This window comes from Larus michahellis, chromosome 3 (assembly GCF_964199755.1).
Source record: "Larus michahellis chromosome 3, bLarMic1.1, whole genome shotgun sequence".
NCBI lineage: Eukaryota > Metazoa > Chordata > Aves > Charadriiformes > Laridae > Larus > Larus michahellis.
Window position 1 is genome coordinate 36,053,496 of NC_133898.1, and position 25,061 is coordinate 36,078,556.

The following is a 25,061-nucleotide window of genomic DNA, read 5'->3' on the forward strand; positions in this document are numbered from 1 at the left end:
CCCGCAGCCTTGTATTAGGGGGCACTGCTCAACAGAGACTAACCAGACTGATGCCCCTCTTTCCTAGGTAAGAAGTCTCTTTGTGTCAAACCACCTCAAAAAAACTCGAGGTACTGCACTTCACTGCTACATCTCGTCTCCTGACTATTCACCAAAGATGCTTATTGCTACAAGCGCCAAACAGGATGAGACGAAGGAAACACACAGAGAAACGTGTCTAGTGAGCGTCTAAGAACGCGTAGGAGATTCGTGATAATTCTAGCAATGATTTCTTCTCAAAAACTGACTCAAGTCTACTCCATATATGAATGGGAGGATGTTCAAGAACACTCGCGATACTGGAAACCTTGCTGATTCAGCAAATGAAACATGCTAATCAACAAAGCAATGACCAGCACAACAGAAAGATCAACAAAGGCCAAACTATGGACAACACTGTCAACTTTTATTTATTCTTCCAGCTGCTTGTCCAGTCTTTCCAGCAAGTTCACAAAAAGTCTAACTTTGAATTTGAAAGATTTGGTATTACTTCTAGCACAGTGGATTATGTGTGCAGAGGAATAAAGGCTTGACCGTAAGTTCGCACTTTAGGGACATTTGGAAATCGTGCATTTAGTAACTAGAAGCTTACTGCATTCTTTCAATCAAAACTATAAGAGAGTAGAATTTAGGCTTTTCAGTATGTTCATAACATTGCTATTTTTCTCTTATGTTTTGCTGTTCTCATAAACCAAAAAACTAGCCTAGGTGCGACTGCTCATCTTAACATCACGTAATAGGAAAGAAAGTGATGAAAGTCTCATTGCCATTAAATTTGCCACAATGAGTATTATCATAAAACAGGAGATAACAGAAATAACTCCAACTTATTAGATTACAGCTTTTGTGGCTAACTTAACTGCCTTCAACACATACTTGATTTGATATAAAATGATTCAAACTAACTCTCTTTGCCGATGTAGGATTTATACGGTTATCCTTCTTCTGGAGAGACTTCACTCATTTCCATGTTTTTCCTCCCAATACCCTACTTGTAGTGCTAACACCTGCAATACATTCTTCTGAAAACTATCAGGAAGGGCTCCATAAAATATTGTGCAGGTCAAAGAATGCAGAGTAGCTTTGAAATAAAGAAAATGTTCATTAAGTGTAAGAAAAATGCCTTTCCTTCTAATCTGAAAACGGATAGGCTTGCAGACTTTACCTTAAACACACACAGTTCAGTTTCTTTACTTTTCTACCTTTTTCTTTTTTTTTTTTTTTCAAATACTACCATGACATAAAATTGGACTGAAACCGTTAGTTTGTTTCCACACATACTAGCGAAACATTAGTGAAACGATTGAATTCAACAGAAGGAATTGGTGGTTTAGGCTTTTTATATCCTCAAAGTCTTCTCTTAACACGGCTTCTAAAAGTCTTAGTCCATGAAATGATTCTTTATCATGAAATGATAAAGCAGTCTTTTGTCCAAAATTACAAGGACTGAGGTGAAGGATGTCTTTTTGGTTGAAAATGCGTACTAATTCTGAAGAGTGGACCTCCTTTTGAAATGTTTTGCAATTGCTAGCCTTTGAACCATGGCAACTTATGAAAAGATTAAAAGAAAAATCCTGGTGCCACCTGGACAATCAGGTATATAAAGCAAACACTGTGTTCCTTGGGCAATCACTACAAGACTGAATCAAACACAAGGCTATAAAATTTTAAGATTCCAGGAATTTACTGATGCTACTTAAGGGTTTTCTTTTTACCTTTTGAAGATGCTAGAGATTGTTTCTATCAGATTTTGAACACCATGAGAACAAGCGTTTTTCATTAGCCATCCCTCCTTCTCCCACCCCATTCACAAGAGTTAGCTTATTCTTGAATACATGTGCGTGGCTTTGACTTTCACTTGAAGAAATGCAGATGCGAGATCACCCCAATATAACAAACAATGCCTGTTTTCAGTCACTTAAGGTTGTTCGCTTACAGTTTTGCTATTCACATAAAACCACTGCCCTTCACATCTGCTCTAAGTCTTGGTTTGCAGGCAAAAAGCCTAACGCAATGCCCCCACCGAGGGAAGTCGGGCTCAGACCTTTGGAGCCATTTACAGTCCTCAGACAATGCAGCGGGAGTCACAGGGGGGTGGGTCACAGGACAGAGTATGCCACCTCCTCCATCGGTTTGCAATAAGGCTTCTGATTTTGTTTGCAGCTTATTTTCCAGCCAAGAACTTCAGTACTAAACATAAACCCAAAATGTGCCTATAAACTAGCTAAAAATACCTGTAGGTTCTAGAGGCAAATTATTTGCATAATTCTTAATTATTAAGCTTCACTGATCAAAAGCCATCTACATTTCCTAGGTGGACATTCCCCTAGCAAGCACAATTTTTAATGTAAGATAACAAGTTTTAGAAAGGGTAGAAGAATGCTGCCAATCAAGTGATTTGATGATTCTCCATTGCATAAGCAGACAGTGGTGCTACAGTGAATAATTTCAAAATAAATGTTTTCCAGTGGCACTGTATCATCTGCATACTATTCATTTAGTTCCTTATATTTAGCAGAAGTAGGGCACATTTTCCATATGCCATTTCTAAGCGACATATACAGTTAATTTTATTCCTTACTGGAAAGTACCCTGGTCTATTTACAAATTAATTTGGGAAGTGACATCGTGACAGTTAGCCCCAACTGGTGCGCCTGACCCAAGCGTGAAAGAAAGGATGAATAGGTGGGATTTTGCATTTGGCATTTCAGAATTAGGGGAGGTAATGTTTCCAGTTATATACACCTCAGATTATTTCTGAGAATACATGTTTAACTTAAGCATTAAGCTAAATACCTATAGCCCTACATTATTTCATCGGTTATTTTTCCAAGACATCATTCATTCCTTTGTTGAACGTCTGCTTCTTCGTCTTCACAGTATTTATCTTGCTTGGAAAAATTACAGGCCTATGAAAGATCTTTATTTTGTTATCCTGATTTATATAACTAGTTCCTTGCACATGGGTACTAAAGAAATACAACTTTTTCATAATGGCAAGGGGAGTTCATTAGAAAAACAAATTGTACAAGTGGAAATAAAAACAAAGCGTAAAAGCATAGCATTTCATATAAGATGAGCTTTCAACTGAAATATTAAAAAAAAACCCTCCAACACCCTGCCATATAAATATCAGACCAACTGGAAAGGCACTGAGAATTGAACTGTGCAACTCATATCCATACCTGTGAGAATAACAACCACAGTGAGACGCAAACCTCCAAGGCAGAATATGGCACTGTACAGTCCGATAGGCATTCCTGGTACATACGGCAGTTTTATATTTTCTTAGGATAAGCGGGAAATGTTAACTAAATATACAAATTACATCGTATTTCTGTGGAAAAAGCAAATCCAATTTACACCACCTGAAGACAAGGAAAGAAGGCATAACATACAGGACATTGTTGGCACAAGAAAATGTTATCACATCAAAACACCCTCTTAAATTTAATCCAGTAGATATATAAAGGAATGGCAGTGGCAGAGGCAAAGGGAGGGGATGAATATCAAATATTCAGTTTTAAGCATGCTAGTGAGGTCTTTGTTTCGGAAATCTGACAAAAACTGAAGCTACCAAAGCCACGTCAGAGGCAAGAAAGCACCTATATCAAGACAGTCCAACCCATTTCCAGGCATTCTTCTTGTGGGCTGCCACCATGCGCAGACTGAAGGGTATGTCCAGTATCATCTCCATGCCCGAGGCTGCCTAAAGCTTCCCATTAGCAAATGCTGCCTCCTGGAACTGGGGGACAAATGTTTTGAAATATGCCCTAGTGAAAAAAAAAGAAAATGCATGGTTAGGAACGAGTAAACTTGGAACACGGTCTGTGCATGTATGCAGACAAGGTTTTAGCAGAGAAGCGTAATGTTACCATGCTCAGTCCGTTATTAGATCTTATAAATGGGTAGTGTTTTTCTTCAAAGTTTTTAGTATGCAGCACATCCATACACTTCAGCTTTCTAGACCCAATAGTACTTCTTCAGCGTCCTCACCACTAACCTCTCGATGTGGTCAACACTGCAAGAAGAGCCTGATGGACCTTTCGTATTTATCCAATGCAAGGCTCCAGAGATAAACTGTATTATGCATTGGAAAATAAACCTTTGAGTGGCTCTTAAAGTGAGAATCACTTAGATGAGCGCAAGCGTGGCTACGCCACTGCCTGCAGCATTTGGAAGTGGGACTTTTTGATGCAGTTGATGTTCACCATGTTTCAGGGATAAAAAGGCTTTTTTCGCCCATATTGAAGAAAGCTTCATATATGGTACCAAAGGCCCAAAGACAAGTAAATGGAGCAGTAAAATTGTGAAGAAAGTCAGAATACATGCAGGAGATAAGCTCTTTATCTGTCTCCTTACAGAAACCTTGACGCAATACAGAGCCACTGTTGATGGCAGTAGTTTATATAAGGCATAGTGAATAAATACTAACGCTTTGGATGATCTGTAATTCCTTTTCTTAGACTCTGAAAGTCAGAATGTTATTCTATAAATTAAGATGTGCTTTGTGTATTTTGGATCTTAGTCTATCTTCTTTACAAAGAATCGAGTGATTCATAAATCCATAAAATGAGCTGAACCTAAGTATCCAAAATCGAGTTTGACCTGTACCTTTGAGTTGATTGCACTGAAATACTCAACCACGTACTAAACATATTTTATGTGACCCAATGATAACCTTTATTTGCAAGTTGTATTAGAAGCTGCTTCATCATTCTGACTACTACTTTCTGCATTGAACTTTCATTTTCTCTACTTTTTTTTTTTAATTTTGCTTTCTGTTCATATCACTGGTCTTTATAAATTTCTATGCAAGGAGAACCTTCTGTTCTCCTCACCAAAAAAAAATAAAAAAAAAGAGAAAGAAACCCAAAGTGAGAATAGCTGCAATCAATTATGTCCTGAAGCAAACATTTGCTGATCATTTTCACAATCATGATATGTATTTCACAATTTGTGTAGAAGCTTTGGCAATTACTGAACACCAATCATACCTCCTCACATCTAAAGGCGTTGCAAGATCACAAAAGAGAACGCTCCCCTCTCTTTGTGAAGTTGTGCCTGGCAAATTAATTAACAGAAAGCTGCAGTCAGCTTTTGTACAAAGGCTGTAAACACACACGAGATGCCGTCCAAAGGTGAACAGAGCAATAGAAAGTAAAAGCATTTCTGGACTGAGGAGCTGAGCCCAGAAATGGAAAAGAAACGCAGCAAAACCAGCACATACATTTTATAGCATACACAGATTGTGCTGTGTATTTACGGAACACGCTCTGATTTACTGAGTCAAAGTTCAGAAAGCAGCCCTCACAATTATGCCCACAAAAATGATTGTTCACCCTGGCACACACGTATACATAAATCAGCTGAGAAGGTATGCCTGCCATCTGATCTTAACAGCTGAATGCCATTGCTGTATTGGTGTGTTTAGAGCATACATTTGAAATTGTAGCCTATGTACGTCCCGGTAAGCTCTACATCATTTTGCTAGCTCAAGGAATAGCCCTTGCACATTGCCAACGGCAGGATCTATCATCCTTTTATTTCCCCTTGCATTATCTGTCCTCACATTTAATTACGTTTCCTCTCCTTGCTTATTTTAAGTAGCTTCTTCCTTCCCTTTTGATAGCTTCTCTGCAGACTCTTCTTCCATGCACACGCTCTTCTTACTGACTTGATAAGTGTTACTTAAAGCTTCCCTCTTCCTGAATTGTAAAAATTCTTAAGCATCAAATGGGATAGAAGCAGAAGTATATTCCTACATTTTAGTTCTTTTCTGAAACATCATCCTTATAGCATTTCTGTGCTTTGTATTAAAACCACACTTGCTGCATTGTATTTCAATGACTTTTCTGTTAGGTAAATTCCAGAACGAATGCTTCTAATACCACATACACCCTCCCACACCATCTTTATCTACACCAGCATCCTTTCTTTTCACTGATTCCTGCAGCAGAGCTTGTATCCTTTGCTGCAAAACTAAATCTAACACCCCCCTACATTCTGATCAGATGTCCTATTTGAAAGAGGGTGTTATTTCACATGAACCATGAACATGAAGAAGAGATTCACATGAACCTCTTGGAGATGTTCCACACACTACAGAAATTCCATTACTACTTCATAATTTGTAAACATCTACTTTTTTTCTTTCCATACTTTAAAGTACATGCTTAAGTTTGCCCTTATCATTCATGGTCTTGTCCAGACTGAAGCAAATGTAGTACCACATGTTTACCCAGGATAAGTGCCTCCATTTCTGCCCCTCTCCCACACACCCTAGACATCTGAGATTAAAGAAATTTTGGAAAAAACCATTTGGATAATTATGGTTGATCACACACACAAAATAAATTACCCCTCCCCACCCCAAACCAAACAAGATCCTGCAAAGAGATCCAAAAGCACAACATACTTGATCGAACTGTATGAGCTACAGCACATGTAACAGACTGAAAGACGGGGAAGTAGAAGAAGGGAGGTTAAACTGCTTCGATATTAATGAACACTGCACACAGGGAGGGAACGGCAAGTGTTAGTGTATAACAGTAACAAGACTGAGTATATATGAAGGAGTAGAACAGGCAGCAAAACCATTACTCATTATCAGAGCTTGCCGGAATTTTTTTTTAAATCACATGACTCATTCAATGGAAAATTATGTTTTTACCCAGTTGTGTGCATTTCTGTGGAAGTGTTACTGAGTTTTCATCAGGAAAAGAATGAGGCACTTGAGTTTGGCTTGATCTGAGAAGAGATTTTCTCGTTTGTAGAACTGAGCCTAAACAATTGGTTTGATATTAACCTCGTTATCTGTGGTCCAACATCTCAGAGATGATGTATCTAGTAACACAGACAAGGTCCTGGTGCATCACGGGAGCTGTATGTATAAACAAAACAGCAGAAGTAGTCTCTTCAAACCACCCAGTCCATGAAGAATGATGGGATAAATCATTAAAATTTCTGCTTCCAGGAGGCACTGTGCTACTGCTAGCAGATGTGTTATAGTGTCATATTAACTGCATTTTTCTTCATGTTCCAAGCAAAATTCTTTAAAGAAATTTTCATCTGACATGGGACAAAACCGTATGTAAAAATATTTGAATTTCCTCTGAAATGGAACTTACGACATTTTTTCTCCCCTGCACAGGTTACCAGCAAGGAGGAAGAGAACAAGCACCAATTACTGGTTGAGTAAGTTTCATTCAACCAACTGGCCAAAGCGTACATGTTTCCACACAAATAGGACCACGACACGGGCATACTATTTCACAACTGATTACATGAAATAACTTTAAAAGAAACATACAATTTTCTGAAGGTCAAGACTCTGCTACAGACTGGATGGCAAAGGCCTCTTTCACATGGAATACTATTCCTTTCAGAGAGAAACCGTGAATATAAACATGAACTCTGGAAAAAGATTCATTTCTCATGCTGTATTCACACAAATTTACACCCTCAGTAACTTTGATTTGTGCCACACCACAGGAATTCACATAAAAATCTCTCAATTTTTTGTTCAGACACTTTGACGCACAACACTTCCAAGTACCTCAGAAGTGTTTTGAAATTATTTTTACATCTACTAGATACATTTTTCAGCCCTAAAGAACTGTTATTAAAAAAAAATAATCAGTAATTTGGGTACCTGCTCAATTACACAGGAGATGCAGAAAGGTAACTTGATTTATGGTTTCTCTAAGCTGTGTCATATGGCAGAAATCAGTTTTTGATCAATGTTTTTTCTCCTTTCTGGGAAACACAGAGCTCCTTCTTTCTCCTGCTTTACTCTACCATGTTCTTGGTGGGTCTGTGTCACGCTGAGCTTACACCAAGCTCAGAAGAACCGCATAAAATGCTCCTTCAAGCACAGAGAAACTGGTTTGTACAAAGTCCACAGATATTCTTTACGTGAGTGTTGAGTATAATGGCTCTGCATCCCTCTCATAATGGTTTAGATCTTAGCTTAAAAAGTGTGTAAAGGGTTGCTTTCTTTTCAGCTTAGAGTGGGTGCCAATCTTCATTCGCATACAGGCACATGTCGTCTAACTCTTTGTTGAGTGTCTTACTGTAAGAATCTATTGTTTTTTGCCTATTTGTTTTTGTTCCCTCAAATGGTCATTTTCCAAGTTCAAGGTAGTAAGTTATGGGGTTTCTATGGAAATTTTTCTTCAGCACTCCAGAAAACAACACATTTCGCTGTAGTTAAACCACTATATACGTTTGATATGGTACATTGAATTTCAGGTGCTACACTCAAGGACATCTGCTGAGAGTAAAGCACTTATCTTTCCCCCACCTTATTATCCAGTGGAAAGTCTTGCTATTGCTAATGGTAAGTATCTAAAAGAAGGCAGAATTGGATGACTTGTTGTTTACGTGTTTTCTAGTGATACAAAACACTGATTGTGATACAAGGTCTCCAGAAGCCCATACATGTCTAAATCCCAGAGTGTGGGTTTGCAGTGCTTAAAACATACTTGACTCGGAATTCACATGCTTTTGCAAATTTTCATTCTAATTGTAATGTTTTTTCCAGTTTAACTTAGTGCTGGGTTTTTAAAGTCTGCATTGACCATTTGATAATACCTTTTGCCTGTGCTGAAAATCTGCAAAGATTTTAAATTATGTAGCTGTGATCTCCCATCAAAAAATACTTCATTTATTTATGGTGAAAACATCCTGAAACTGCAACGCATTTGTTTTCTGTGATCGTTTTTGTTTGACTGGTGTTACAGCCAACTATACAATGGTGTTCTAGTTACCACTCATTGTGTAATAAAGTTAGAAGAGTTGTCTAGGTGTTTCTAATCCTCTTAAAAATTCATGTGGGAAATTCAGAGTAGAACACAGAAATTCAAACTCCGCAAGGAAAAAAGCATGCAAAATGCTGTGCCAATGAGATTTCTGCTTTTTCTGTCTGGGACAAGGACATTCATCATGGGGTGATGAATCATCTTCCTAAGTCATTCACAAAATAAGATTCCCCTTAAACTCCTCGGTTCAAGAGTGCCAAGTTTTTCAGCACGCTGATCTCAAATTCATCCATGCTACTAGCCCTATTTGCACTCATATGTTTTATGTGTTTCAGCTCAAGATGTGGGAGTTTCAAGTGCCTTTTCCATCAAAAGATGATTTGAGGAAAATGAAAGGGATGAAGTAATCTTGATGGCCCACATCAAATACAGACTTAGCTGTATAGCAACATGTCTACTACCAGCACAGTGTATTCTGTCCTTGCACATTCTTTACTGGTTAATGAAAGCCTTTGAGCCGAAATCTCGATCTTTTCACAATGACACATGGGCTCTCATTACTTTTCTCACTGTATCAGCGCATCTATTGTGTTCCTTCTCATCAGAAGACAGATTCAGGTTATTGTACTTGGATTTTTCCAGCTATCGGCTTTGAGAGAAAACTTATTCTTAAATACTGCCCATTATTTCAATATTTGAATTAATTCTTGTAAAATGTTTTAGTATCTTCTGTGACTATGGTTTCCCTTCCAACCTAAACCATTCTATGATTCTATGGTTTAATTCTGAAAATATCAGGCTCTAATTATAGAACAATCTTAGTGTATTCAAATCATAGTAGCTAGTGTATTTGATAAATACATCCCCTTCCTCCTAGTCTAGGCACGGCATACAGGAAAACGTGGGGTTCTTTCCCTTAACCTTTCAAGCTGATATATCTGACTTGGGCAGGTACCCTTGCAGTCGTGGGGATCTCTGAACAGCTCTACATAACTCTTCCAAGCCTTCTGGAGCAGAGTCCGTAGCTAGGACACCTTTCTCCTCAGCAGTCCCCGTCCTCTGTTGTCTGAATTGTCCAGTAGGTTAACGCTGAGTTTGAACATTCTGCAAATGTTCTCTTTACCCCAGAACTGAGGTGAGGACTGAACTGTACCCCTTTCAGCTCCATTAGATACAGCTGAGTATCCTAGGCATTTGCCCCAGCTGTTCTCCATTTCTTTCGGAGGTGCTGCAACTCTAGGCTTTGCATCATTTTGCATCTCCTATCTCTTTCCTTCTGTACCCTAAAGGAACTGTGCAAGACATCTACAAGTTTATTCAAATCCACAGAATCCTGACAGAAAAAAATCCAGTCCAGAGATGACTGATCTTCATAAATTAGCTAGAATAGCAATGCTCTCCCCTCTTCCAATTAAATTAGGTGAAAACAGGAACCAAGAAGGGCGTAGGTCAGAGTAAAGGACAGCCTGAGGCTTCCTGAGGTCTTCGACCTATTCCTCCCAGACTAGTATTATTATGCTGACACTTTGCAATAAAATCTTGTTATATAAATTATTTCAACAGCACAGCCATATCAGAATTATAAAAGAGCTTCTTCAGGCTTTATCAACGTCACCCGATTATTGACTTTTTGAAGTAGAAAGTATTTTTGCACAGAGCATACATACATATGTAGCGTGCCTTTGTATTTTTTTTGTTCCTGTTGCAACTTGTTTTGACACAATGAAAACTTGTTTTGAAAATACTGAACACCTACAACAATCCCTTTTGGGTGCCAGACAAGAGGATTTGTCCTCCTGTGACTACACAGGCACAGCCAGCTGGTTTGCTTCACAGAACCCCTAATAATTCATCTCCTGTGTAGAAGATATTTAACATAACTTTCCAAACTCTCTGGGATTTGCTGTTTGTTTATAACAGAACAAAATCAAAGATGCCAACCTTTCTTTTTTTATATATAATTGCTTTCTTTTTAAATTCCATTTGTCAGGAGCTATCTAATTCAACATGATTAGTGCTAATTAACAAAAGGAACTTAAATTAATAAATTGTTATATTAATTCCACTAGTAGGTTTGTATTTAGGTCATATTCCATACGAGTGCTCATTAGGTCCTTAACAGGTGCTTATAGAGATGCCTCCTGCATCTCTACGCCTTGCATTTAACAAGGGCTGAACGCGAAAGTGTAGAAACCTACTGAACGCTCTTTCTTTTAATAGGCCTCATGCCAACGTTCAAGGCATAGTTTTTTCCTTGTACACTCAAGGCGCAAGACATTTAAACCTCTTTGCTATTTTTGCTATATATAATGCATTAAAAACATATTTCCATTGGGCGAACCATGTTGCCTATTTATTCATGGGCACTTCCACAGCATTCCTCACCAGGCTAAAGATAAACGAGCACTCAACGGCAGAGAAGAAAAACTCAATCTTCTGCTTTGGGATAACTATGGGCTAAACAGGAGGTTAATTCTACGCTAGACATTTTACGACACCTCTATTAGGAGAAAATGACTGTTAAAGCAAATGATCTTCCTCTGCAAATCTAAGATATTAAGACGGTTGAAGTGACAAATAGTTCTCAGCACTCTGACTTTTGGTTGCACAGCTGGAATCAGGCTGCAGCAGGCAGGCCCACAACATGGCCAGGCGCCAAGTGGCAAAGGCTCAGGAGTTAATGAAAATCAGGACTATTATGGCAAGCGCTAGGCGTTCGGGAGGCAGCAGCATTTCTAAACCACCGTCTGAATCTGAACATCACTACAACTTACCCAAGCACAGCGGCAAAACGATAAAGGTACCTTCCAGGATTTCTTTATAGCTTCAAATATATATAACGATACTTGGCACGTATTCATGTTTCTAAACTAAGCTTCTTGATGGTATGCTCTTTGGGATGTGGTTTATAATTTCCTTACTAGGCAGCTTTATCTATAGCAAATATTTTGCTTTTATGTGAAACACAGTGTCTACACGGTTCTCCATTTTATACATCTCCAACACTGGCGATGCCAAGCAAACGTCTTAAGTGTTTATACAACAGCAAGACAATAGTTCTTAAATTACCGCTACTGTAACTGGCTAAACACACAAATGTACAAAGGAGCCAGTGCACAATGCCATTATGCTGCTAGCAATTTTTTTTCCCGGGTGCCAAACAAATTCATCACATAATCTCTTCCTCTTCTAATATTTCTCTACCTCCTTTTGCTGTGATTTACCCTACAAGGAGTTTGGTAAACTTTCTATGTCCACTTCCACCTGCCAGCTTACACAAGGCACTGACTATACAGCTGGGCTGAGGGACAGGACAGTAATCAAGCATCAAAAGAGCTGGAGGTCTGCAGTGGGCAGCCCTCAAAATGCAGATTTTTAAGAAATACTGTTGCCTTCGGCTCAGTTCATAATATTACATGACAGAAAATTGTCTCCAAAATTGCAAACAAAGCAAAACATGTGCTACCAAAACCATAACAGGAAATAGAAGTAGTAGAACTAGAGAAACTAAGTGCACATCTGAAGCTTAAACACTAGAATTCACTCAAGTCCAAAAGCTGCTTTCTGTATTTTACTAACAATGCCTTTTTGCTCCAGAAGTTCTTGTTGGAGCTTTTACCATTTCTGATTCAAGTCACACAGAAGGGTACAAGAAATGGTTATATCTAGACACGTTTTTCAGTGGTTTGCTGATCGCAGAAACAACAGGTGGCTTTACTTTACTTGAAGCAAACAGAAATAGAAATTAAATTTTAATTTGGTTATACACTTGTGTCTCTGTTCCAAAAAACTATGGTATCAATTGATTTTATAAATAAAGTCAAGAATTCAACATAGCTCTGCTGCAAAAATTAAGATGACTTTGCTGCCTAACTTACCATAAAGCAAAATGAATCTTGACAATCTGTTCAAATCACGAAACAACCATAAATATAACAACCTGACTAAAGGCAAAATATAAAGGAAGGGAGTTCTAGGGAACTGCTGCAGAGCCAGGACTGTGGATTATTACGTAGGCTGGCAATTAATGTTTATTTCGAAGAACCAGCATAAGTAGGGTCATCACTTAGCAAGAGATGGTAACTTTGGTTCCAAGAATGTATGTGCTCCCAAACGCATGGTCCTTTACTGACAATTACAGATAAAAATTATAGCTACTGGACACAACCAGTGCACATAGACAGACCAAGGCCAGGCTGAATTCAGTAACTATATAAGCAACTTTTTTGAATCACCTGGAAATCAAGATGCTGGGATTTATTTTCTCACAGGTTTCTGATATAGATATTTGGGAAAACACAAAGGTGTTTTGCACAGACACATTGGCTCGTAAGTGTCCCAAAGCATACATAGCAAAAGGAACCTCTCGTTTTGAAACAGTTTTATCAATGCCTCCTGCTTGCCAGCTCGAGAGATAAACACTTCACTTCCTTCACCTTCTCCACAACGTACATAAATAGACTTGCTTCAGTCAGATGAAGGCTTGTGGTCTTAGATCACAGCAAATTTTGCTTCTGCTTTCTTAACTTCCATTTTCCCCTTGGGGATTACTCAGTGCCGGGGTAGAGGGTGTCTGCGAGGGGGCACTGGAATCTCTCTGTCACAGCATGGTCACTCCACTTCCTTACCAGTGGATCATGAGAACGATATTCCAAGGCCATCATGGAAAAATTCAATCTTCATACAGTCTTTTAAAATATAGTGATAATTTGCAGGAAATTTCCAGTCCTATGAGCTACAGTGTGACAAGCCTGCTCTATTTTTCCTATTTGCTGAAGTGCTATAGCCATATTTTTCCACTCCAGGTAAAGGTTAACTTCTTAAAGAGATACTGTTTATTCAAGACACTTATTATTTCCTCCTATCTAGGCTACGTAAGTGTACACTGAACTCTATTGTTGGAGAGCAGTTATTTAGCACATTTGAAGGAGAGAGTCAATGCCAGACAAGATGCAACAAGGAACCTCTTCTAAGTATAAAAGGCAGGGTGAGGAATGAGATGAAATAAGGAGGGGGGAAAGCAGGGATAATATATGAAGTAGGAGAAAGCAGAAAAGACCGGGCAAAACCACATTCAGGCGTGAGGCTTGTAAGGAAAGACAAGAAGAGAGGAGATCACAGAAGTAATAACAGAATTGGAATCATCCCTAAGAGATTACTGAATCCCTTAATTGTACTGCAGAGGCAGAAAAGAAGGGTTACACCACAGATGGATCCATAAGGAGCCTGACAACCAGCATCCCTGAAAACAAAGTTTGCTTGCAGGTGAAAGTACTGATTTCATCATGCCATCCACTCTGCTTTGCCAGATTGCTTATCATCCAGGGCCGAAGGCAACATACCAAAACATAAAAGAAACCTCCTTGGATATTCATTAGGACAAACCAGTCAGAAGGAAAGGGATGAGACGCAATACATCCGTGATTATAAAAAACACATTAAAGAAGTTATTTCTCTTTGCTATTTAAAAGATACGCGTTTGCTATTAGAAGCAAGAGGAAATTCTTAAAAGGTCAGAGACCTCTGCGAATGGGGAAAACAGACACGAACACACATTTATATGTGAAAGCAGAGTAATGCAGATCAAAAATGAATTTGAGGAACTGTGGAGGTGCTTAAAGAGGCTGCCATGCCAGAACCCTGCTTTACAAGGGATGTACCAAAAGATCTGACTCACGCAGAAATGTCAGCCAAAAAGGTAACGAACAAATCAACAAAACATACACAAGCAAATCAGCAGGCCGAGATGATATTCACACCCCGGAGTTCCAGAGAAACTCAAGTGTGAGAAAGTTAAACTCTTAAATAGCTTATAACCTCCTGCTTAAAACAGCTTGGTACCAGAGAAGTGTGACGTCAATTAAAAAAAGGTCTGGGAGGATAGAGGGAACTGTGGACCAGTAAAGCTCCTGTCTGTACCTTAGAAATTTATAGTAACTGTTATAAGAAACCATAAATTTATAAAAAGTGACAAATTACTGGACTTGGAAAAAATACGATCTATTGGTTAGGAGTCCAATTTCATGCGGACAAGAAAGATTCAAGTGACACACACCACTTGGGTTTCCTACAGGCATTTGGGATGGTTCTTCAAAGGCCTTTAAAAAACTGAATTACTGCAGCAGGAGAAAAGATCCATGAGCGGATAAATAGCAGGTCAAGATAAGAAAAAAGGATAGGAATGAATGATGAGTACTTTTAGGGTGAAGTCACCAGAGAACTGCAGAGAAATGGGTGTTTTGACCTGTGTTGTTCAACAAATTCCTACATGATCTGTGAAAGTGAGCAAAAGAAGATGGCAAAGTTTGCTAATGCTAACAATTTAGTCAGGGAAGAAAAAATAAGGCACAAATTCTGAGAAACTGCAGATGGTTCTTACAGCACTGGGAGATAACATACCAGGTGAAAAGTCAGTATTGACAAACATGAAAGGTAGATAGGTGAGGAAAAAGACTTAGTTTTACATACACAAAAAACACAGGCTCTGAAAATCAGATAGCGAGGAGATCTTGGTGCTAAAATGTCAGTGTAACCTTAAGTTGTAAGCAGAAAACCAAATCAGACGTTATTAGAACCAGAAAAAAAGAGTAAACCAGACAACATCACTATTTTACCATATAAATGCATGGTGAATGTATCATGAGTAAGACGCAGTTCTCTGTTTCAGGAAGAATACAACAGAAATAGTAAACGGATGAAGAAGTGGGAAAAGGGCAATCAGAAACATGGAAAGGTTCTGTAGAAGGAAGGAGTAAGCAGAGCAGGAGAAGAGGTGACAGAAGAGACATGAAGAAGTTCATAAAATCATGATGGTTATGGAGGGGATCAGTGGATTAATTATTTGCTGCCTCTTTTCATACGGGAGCTAGGGGGTAACAACTGGATCTAGCAGGAGGCAGGAATGCAAAAAGCCGACAAAGCTTGTTCTTCACACCACACATTATCTGTGCAATCCCTTGTTACAGGATTTTGTGATGTTATGATGCGGACTCAAAAAGCAATCAGAAGAAAAGCTATGTAGGGCTATTAGACAGAGGCGTACCAATTCTGGATATAGAAATCCTTGAAGACGGTACAATGCGCCAGGAAAATATGACTACATGCTTTGCCATGCTCTTTCACGGTCATCAGCTACTGCCTATTGATTGGGACATGATAGTGGGCTAAATGAATGTTAGTTTGACCTAGTATGACCGTTCCTTGTGTTTAACAGAGAAATTACAAATATTACCCAAAAGACAAGACCATGGAGCTCACCTACTATTTTCACTTAACTGCTTACTTTGTAATTGACCAAGTAATTGCTCCTTCCCTGGAAGTGTCCAAGGCCAGGCTGGATGGGGCTTTGAGCAGCCTGGTCTAGTGGGAGGTGTCCTTGCCCATGGCAGGGGGGTTGGAACTAGGTGATCTTTAAGGTCCCTTCCAACCTAAACCATTCTATGAAACAGTATTTATCTGGGCTATTAAACCTCAGCTCCTTCCAAACTCATGTATTTCTCTCTACCCTTTTCTCTCAAGCAAGAGAGGACATTTTTTTGCATCAGTTCCTAACTATAATTCCAAATTCTAATATAGACCTAGCAGCTTCGATAAATGTATAATGGAGTTCTCTAATGAAGCCAAACCAGACAGTTCCTTCACGCTATTTCTAGAACAACACCTAACCCTGGTTATCTAGGAACCACCTACATTCTAGCCTTTAATTCCTATAAAGCAGTTGTCTTCCAGCAAAGTGCTATTATATTCCACTTCTACCAAGCCAACTCCTCCAATCTACTCTGTGCATTTCTATCAATATAGGAGAGAATCCTTTTTTGCAGAAAGAATATTTACTATATATCGAAACGCACATATGTACAAGTTCACACACGTACATAACGTCTATATAAAAACACAGAAAAACTAGTTGCCTAACAGATTTTATTTCCATGCACTTCTTACAGCACCTATACTCCTCATCTTTAAATAGTTGTTTTTCTCTTCCCACAGTCAAAGCTTTAATGAGAAGTGACCAGAAACAAATACCCAGGCCCCTTCTGTCTTGGCTGAAATCCACATAATGCATGACAGCACTGAAGATCCCTGGCAGGCACCTGTCAGAAACTAACATACCATAACTTAAGAGTCAGACTTAATTATCCAAAGAGACATTTCAAGAAAAGTACATGAAAAATATGACTCAAGAAGTGCGACTATCATGTGTATGCACTGTACTCTGTAGTGTACGCAGAGAAACAATGTAAAAAAACCCCACCAATATCCTGGGAAAATTCTAATTAAAAGCTGTATCTATTCTATTATATCTTATCATCAAAATAATTTTGTTATTAAGGTTTGCTGGTAAATCAACTGCCTAACATGTTACAAGGACAAAATGCAATCATTAAGTATTTTAACAAAACATAATTTTTTGTATTTGCCTTTCTATTTTTCATGTGTAATTCTGATCAGCTGATGCTCCCACAGAAAATCAGAGTTTTGATTTAATGGTCTATAAAATCAAATTAACTTCTTCGTAAGCTTCACACGGCTGGGTCGCCACATCTCGTCTCGCTATGGCTGTCACAGCATATTGGCCCTTTTGTGTTCTGAAAAAGAGCCTTCCGGCGGCAAAAAAATGTCAGCCTTACTTGATTTCAGGCAAAGAAATTACTTTTGTTCAGTTTCTGATGTGAGACTACCAAAAACCAAAGAGTTAAACAAGTGACTCAGCTCAGCACCTCACCCCTTAGTTTGTACCTACCCCGTTGCCCTTCTCCAAAAAGAACCCTCTGAGCCTTGTAAACGTTCAGAGACAAACACACAAACACATAGGGAAGGATGGCGTCCCTACATTTTGTGCTTCCAATCCCTACTCTCTTCAGAAATTTCTACATTTCTTTTTAAGTTTAAGGTAACGCATAACAGAGCCAAAGACTGTCACGCAAAAAGCTTTGCGAGGAAAGTGTATGTAAATGCAAACAAGTTAGTTTTTGGAAATCTACTCTTTATTGTTGCCTAACATGCATGAAATTCACGTAATACATGGAAATACAGTTTTCCACTTTTACAAATAAGCAAGAAAAACACTGAAATACAAACCAAATACTAAAAAATTATTTATTACCTTAATTACACCTATCAAGGAGGGAAGATTATAAAAAAGGTGCAATGTTTACATGTAAACTTTATAGTGAGATTCGAAGTAGCATAGGTGGAAAACAAAAGTTTAAAGGAAACAGAGAAACTTGTTACTTTAAAAGAATCCAAAATGTACTAATACATATTCTGCCTAAAATGTGAAAGAATTCTGACTTAATATTAAAAAAAATGAATGAGTTGAAAAACTGGTTAATGTCAAAATAAAGAAAAAAAAAAAAATCACTAGGGCACTGTAAATTTACTGACCACAACAGCAAGTCTCTGACTCACTACAACTGAGTTTGTCTAAACGGCAACACAGAGTCCCCCATTTTTTTCAAATATCCTTTTATTAGACCAAAAGATGCATTTTCCCTCCTCAACCAGGCAACATTAAAGCTCAGAGCAACCATTTCCGCCAAATAGCAACTAGCATCTTCACACGATACACGTCTTCTAATGTGATGGTATTCGAGGAGAAGGTATGGATGGGGCTGAAAACGCTACGGCCCAGTGCACCAGCCTGGCACTTTCTAATCATAGCACGCTTGCGCTGAGCACGAACCGCAGCCGCGCTGGTCATACACATGTAGCTCGCACGAGGTGTGTCTGCATCTAATTTTAAGCTGCACTTGACCTTACGGCGGAGCAACAGCCAATATACAGCTGAGAGCACTTGAGCCCTTTTAAGCTTTCACCCTTACAGCGCCCTGGGGGATATGTGAAATTACCACCACATTCACCAAACACCGGTGAATGGTCAGGGCCAACAATGTTATTCAGAAACCAGTTTTATCAGCCACCTTGAAAAAAAGAATAGGAAACCTCGGAACAACTTTTTATTGTGATACCAGTTTTCCATCCTCCTGCTATTTTTAATGACGAGTAGGTGGATTTATGTAGGATAAGAAAGTAAACTGAGTCCTGACTTGCTATCCTTGATGTATAACCTAAGTCTACAGAGCAGCACTGGGTTGGACAGAAATTGGGCCAGAGTGCATCTAAGAACTGAACTTAATTTGTATAAACAAACAAGCTTTATTTACAGTATTCCTTCATCAAATCCCAGGCTTAGACTCTGCATGTTCTTTAAAGACTCCATTTATGTACACTTGAATGCCTATTTAAGCAAAAAACAAGAGAGCTTTCCCATGGAAACCGCACAGAGATGTTTTACTTCACACGTACACCACAAACAAGGCTGCTAACTTTCCATAATTTACTGTATTTTCTTAGGCTTGCTATTGTATTTTAGGATCGAATCTTTTGGAGAAGCCGCTTACGCGGAAGGCCACAGACATAAAAATAAATGACCTAAGAGAGGCAAAGCCCGAGATATGAACTGAGAGGAAATGGCATTTCCACAGCTTGTAAGAAAATTTTAATATGTTTGGTTTCCCTGTTTCTCACTTGGAGGAACAGGTGAAAATTTTGTGTTTAGTTGAGAAACAAGCAATCTGGAGGCATTTGGAATCCCATTATTTAACCAGGACTTGATTCATCCATTAGAATTAAATCAAGCCAGAGGGCAATCCCTGGGCTAAGACAATAGCAAGCTTTAGTTATCAGATGCTATCTCTCAGCAAGGAATCTAAGTCAGTGGGCCTCAAAGGAGCCCGGTGATTTTAGAAACCGCTTCAGAGGGCACAGAGAAAGACTTCATGGACTTCATCAGACAGGCATACATCAGTCCAAATACTTCAGCAAGAACATAAGCAGTTTTTCTCTGTGAACGAGAATGATCCTGCTAAACTGATACTCTGATTTGAGAATTTGCCTTTTAGATTTAGGTGATATGTGCCTAAGTGTGAATGCATACAATCTACCTCTGTATGTATGTATTTTAGGGCAGTAATTTTGCTCCTACTTATAATTACTACTGATTGTCTCAAGGCTACAGCAAAGGGTTAAGTCCTAACTTCAAAAGAGATGCCTACTTCTGCTTGGGGGCCACAAAGATAAGCAAGGATACCAAGACTTTCAAGTCTAGCCCCTGAGTTGAAGGAATTGGATGGACTTACCTGTTTGACAAAAAAAACCCAACAAAACAAACGAACACAAAAAACCAACCCTGGGAGAAGGCTGGGCACGGAATCAAAGTCCCTTTGGCAGGAACTTACGACAGCTCTGCCCATGAATAAGCAGGCTGTGCTGAGAAGAGTGGCAGGGCTTGCCAAAACTGAGGATGAGAAAATCTCTGAGTGCTGGTATTTCAAACTTGGTGGTGCTTCTACATAGCATAAAGCAAGACGGTATACACGCTGCAGTACATGACTGGACGGCTAATGAACCCAGTTGGTGCAAAAGCCATCCTTGCTGCTGTCAAAGTGAAGAAGATCAAGTGTCTGAGAATAAAGTTGGAGAATTTGGTCAGATACCAGAACGTCAAGTGGGAGATCCTGTGGCCCTAGAACAGTAGGGCCAGAAAGATAAACAGAGCTGTTCTGTCTCAAAGGATGCCGAGCACTTGGGAGACCATTTGGCTAAGAGGGAAAAAGACTACATATAAGCAAAACCTAAACAGACAGTATTTAGAAACACAAACAAGATGTCTCTGATTTATCCCGTCTAAATTTACTTCAGCTGACCAGAATTGCATTTTTTCTAGATGCTAAATCATGTATCCTTCTTTTCTGTTTTTATTTGGGATGTTTTGACGCTGTGCTTGAGCTAATATATTTAATTATAATGCTTTCCTATATATCTACATATATTCTCATATACTTGGTCCATAACATGGCTACAGTAAAAATAAAGTAGAATGAAAAATTATTTGGTTGTGTTGAAACACACTAACCTATTGTAAGAAGCCCTAATAAATATTTTAAACACTGTTTACATAAGGTACTCAATTGTGTTAAAAATCTTTCTTAAAATATGCTAACACATACCACAGCATCATACTTTTCTTGATGCAGATTTATTAATGGTACATACCCAGGAATCACTAGTTGTTCCTGCAAGCAAAGCGCTTTTAACTAGAGCAGCTTCTCTGTGTCTTTGCAGATCAATGATAGTTATTTCAGACATCGCAGCATACTTTCTTACCCCGCTTCTCATCATCTTTCTCATATTACATATCCACTCTAATATTTAAATGCAAAGGCTTAAACACAAGAATGAATAACCTCACGTGTAAGCATACACATTTAGTGCTTTTTAAAAGAACCGTTATAAAACTTCTAAATTTCAAGTGCAGGGCAGAGAGGTCCATTTGTATACGCCCACTCATAAATGAATAAACTTAGCAGACAGCATACAGGTACTTGTAAGCTTCCAGCTGCAAAAGAAATGCATTTTGTAGTACAGTCATAATAAAAGCCACAGTAATCCTTCCAGTTATTGTTTCATCCTTTTTTGTTTGTTTGTTTTTAACAAAATACTCATAATATTTTGCTAGAGAAAAGAAACAAGTCTAAAAAAAACCCAACATATTTGGTCAAGGCTCTCCTATATAGTAAAGTAGGAAAACCAAATACTAGCAAAAAAATTTCTATTACCATGCAACAAAATCAAATGCTACTTGATGTTGTCCATAAAATTTAAATTATTATAAAATCTGCAAATGCTTCAGTCAATTGTTGTTTGCTCCCATCATTTCCAGATTACAATCAGTCTCTGACCATGCCATTCATTTGATTTACTCAGCTTGAACTATCTTCATTTCTTCTTTACGCATCTTTGCTAAATTAATTTAATCTTCTGATTGTCATTCAAAACATTCATTCCGATATGCCTTATTATTTATGCAGTTTGATGCCCTTACGTGCTGTGCAACTGACGATCAGCCTGCTTAAATCTGTTGCTGTTCTAACATTTTTACACTTTGCAAAATTGAAATACTGCAGCAAGGCCGTTGCCCATATTGCTCCATTCATGTAAAATACGTTTTGCTTCATTAGAAGACAGGGACGACATCTAGCATACAAAAGGGGCACCACTGCCCACGGCAGCTTGCCCTTGCAACAGAACCACTTTGGGGCGGCTGTCCTGTCATCCCTAACTTAAGGGGATACTTGGACTAAAGTGGTGTCTCCCCTCAGCCTGAAATGTGGGCTTGCAGAAAAACTGCTGCGGAAACAGTCCAAGATTCTCTATTTCTAGCCAACAGAAAAAGCAGTAAAAAACAAATAAAAAAAAATAAAGAGATATTCAGACTTTTATATAAGTTTCTCAAGTTCTGATAGGACTGCCTCCTATGCCAGATTGGTGGTTTGCTCTACCTCTTCCTGTTCTTCTGTGTCTTTTTATTACAGCCTTATTCCATATCTTTCAGGTTTTTCTTCCTCGCTCTCCCCATCTCACATGCTTCCCTTCAGGGTGCCCCCCACACCAACACAAAACCATGGAGTTACCTTGACTGACTGCTACCATGCAGATTGCTCCTGCTGGGGGCTATCTTGTCTACTTAGATTGGAAACTCTCTGGAGCAGAGATTGTCACCGCTCTGCGCCTGAACAACGCCTGGCAGAAAGAGCCTTCTTTGATCAGCCCTCTGGCACTTATGTAATGAGCATGATTAATAAAGTAGCTGTCTGTACTCATATGGGAACGCTAGGACTATAGGAGAACAAAAACAGGTTCAGCTTTTATAACGCTGGAAACGTACAGTTAATTCCATGCGATTTCTACCGACAGATGACCATGTAACAAATGGAATATTTAGTAGGAAACGGCAATCTGACTTACTTTGCTCTCTTGGCCATTTCATTGCCATCCCAGCGGGGGCTGTAAGGGTAATTCTTCTGGGCCTGGGAGTACAGCTGGCCACTGTTAGTGAAGTGGTAGACGGATTGAAACGTTAGGGTTGGTTGGTCTCGAGGAAAGTAGAGGGGTAAGTCAACTGAAATAAAAAAAAAAAAAGAAAAGGAAAAAAAGTCATAAAAATACACCATTGCAATTTTTTTGCTTTTTTTTTTTTTACTGTGAATTTATCGTTTCTCTCTATTGATTTAAATGTGACAGAAAAGGAGAAATTGATGATTACTTCTAAAATATATTTCTGTATTTCTTACAAGTAATGATTCCAACATACTGCTGTATGGGACAATTTGCTTTATGGAAGCATTTTTGCTAAGTACATAATTAAAAAAAAATTTAGCAAGTGTATTTCTCTGTTAATCATAATGTTTACACCGTGATTATTTTGTTATAGAAAAAGTAATGCAGTATTTTCCTTTATAGTGAAAATTTCCCTTTCAAAAACTCACAAAATACATTCTGTTTACGCTTTCCATTCAAGAAACAAATTTTTCTTTATCTGCTTTAGCCAATTCATTTTAGTGCCCCCATGGACATCAAAAGCATTATCATTCTCATTTTACAGCTGTCTGAGACTTAAAGTGATTAAATGATTTGATAAAGCATGTATAAAGATTCAGTCACATGAGTTGGAAAAGATCTCAACTTACTGTCATCTGTCAGACAAAAAAAGTCCCCACAAAACCAAAAACACACTGCAAAGTCATTAATACCCAAAATATCTCACTAAAAATAAAAATCAGAACCTCTTAGTTCCCTTTGCTTATCACTGACTCACGATCAGCTAGGTCTGGCAGAACAAGAAAATAGTCTACAGCAGTTAATAATACGGTCACAAACTGGTTTTTAACTTTTTCATTGCTAGACTTATAGTTTAGATTTCCTTGGTCATCTTTTAGTTTCAGGAGGCTTCAGAAATCTGTACTTAAATTGAGTTATGACAACAGACTTGAATTATTTACTTGAATTATTAATGAATTCATTTTTTTCCTATAGCAATGAGTGAAATAAATTAATAAATTTATAATTCATTCATATAAGCCTGGGTTCTTAGTATTGTCTATTTGTCACTTCACAGTCCTTTTCAAGGAGAAGGAAAGGCTAAGTTAATAAATAGCTTATAATAGCTGAAGCAGGAACCAAAGCAAGTGGCACCATCACTACAAACAGAATTTGAAGAGAGTGAAAAAGCATTACAGAACTGAACCCATCCTCAGGTGGAACAAGATCTCCTCTCCAGTATGCTTGGTAATGCACTGTGTTTTCTACTTTTAAATACTTCATGGAGCAGAGATTCCAGCACTTTCTTTGAAATCTCTCCTCGAACACTGAGGTATCACTGTAAAACACGTTTTATTTTTCTAAATCCCATGCTATCATCCCGCTAGTCTCTACATTTTTCAGTTTTTCTAATCATGTCTGAATACTTGGATGTGCATCAGCCAAACCACAGCTCCATTTTTCCTAAATTACCCTCCAAGTTCTAAGAGTAAAACTGTTTGTAGCCGTGAAGTACACAAAACCGAATGCGATATTCCAGCTGTAGTCTCAAAATACAACTAATCACTGCGGACGACAGCGTTTGCTCAGTTCATGACCCAGGTCTGAGCTACACGTGATAACTCCCGGAGTCCTGGTGACTCAGCTCCCACAGCAGCTTCCAGCAGATATTTAAGCCATAATGACATGGGCAGAGTTCTGCTAATTTGAGACCCGATCACCGCTGTAATGAAGGTTAGACTCAAAGATTGCTCCGTGAAATTCCTCTTTATAACATGATTATTAAATAATAACCCTGAAAAACACTGGCTTATCGAGGCCGTTTATCAGCAAGCGAGCTGTCTCCTCCCCTTGCAAGTGGTACGTATGTGCCGCAGTCTCTGAAGGACTTCACTGTGGAAAGCAAGGAGCAAGGTTCTCCATTTTAACATTATAAATATACTTCTTCGGCTCTGAGTGCTTATACTCCCTTCCTCTAGTGCATCTTTTTCCTTCTTAAGTACCAGCTCCTTAGAGGAAAACTACTCTGTGTACTTGTGTATTTTATCACTGTGTGAAAGGAATAACAAACTTTAGCAAGACACTTGAGTAATAGTTCAGTCCTTATATTTAACTCTGTACTTGAGAATTTCTGTCTTTCATTAACCTTCCTTTGAAAACCTCTGTCTACATAATGGGGGCAAGCAGTAACAGTTTTCTTCCTGCTACCTAAAAGAGAAAGTCTGCACTTAAGAGAAAGTATCTAGCACTAGAAAAACTCTTTAAACGGATAATTAAGACATTGCTATCACTACAGAGACGCTTCCGTTTGTTACGAGAAGCCTTTCTTTTATAAAAATATTTTTCCAGGAAACGTACCACCAAATATAACAGAAAACA

The 25,061-nt window shown here is 38.5% G+C and overlaps 1 protein-coding gene across 1 annotated transcript in view; it reads right to left on the bottom strand.

Annotated features, from left to right (window-relative positions):
* Nucleotides 1-424: 424 nt before the first annotated feature.
* Nucleotides 425-25,061, bottom strand: part of BABAM2 (BRISC and BRCA1 A complex member 2) — a 177,260-nt gene continuing 152,623 nt past the window's right edge. Inside the window, exons 11-12 of the mRNA XM_074579678.1 lie at nucleotides 22,611-22,764; nucleotides 425-3,812 (exon numbers count right to left, since the gene is read on the bottom strand). Of these exons, the coding sequence (XP_074435779.1) occupies nucleotides 3,749-3,812; nucleotides 22,611-22,764 (218 nt within the window). The 3' untranslated portion in view covers nucleotides 425-3,748. The remainder of the gene's footprint in view (nucleotides 3,813-22,610; nucleotides 22,765-25,061) is intronic.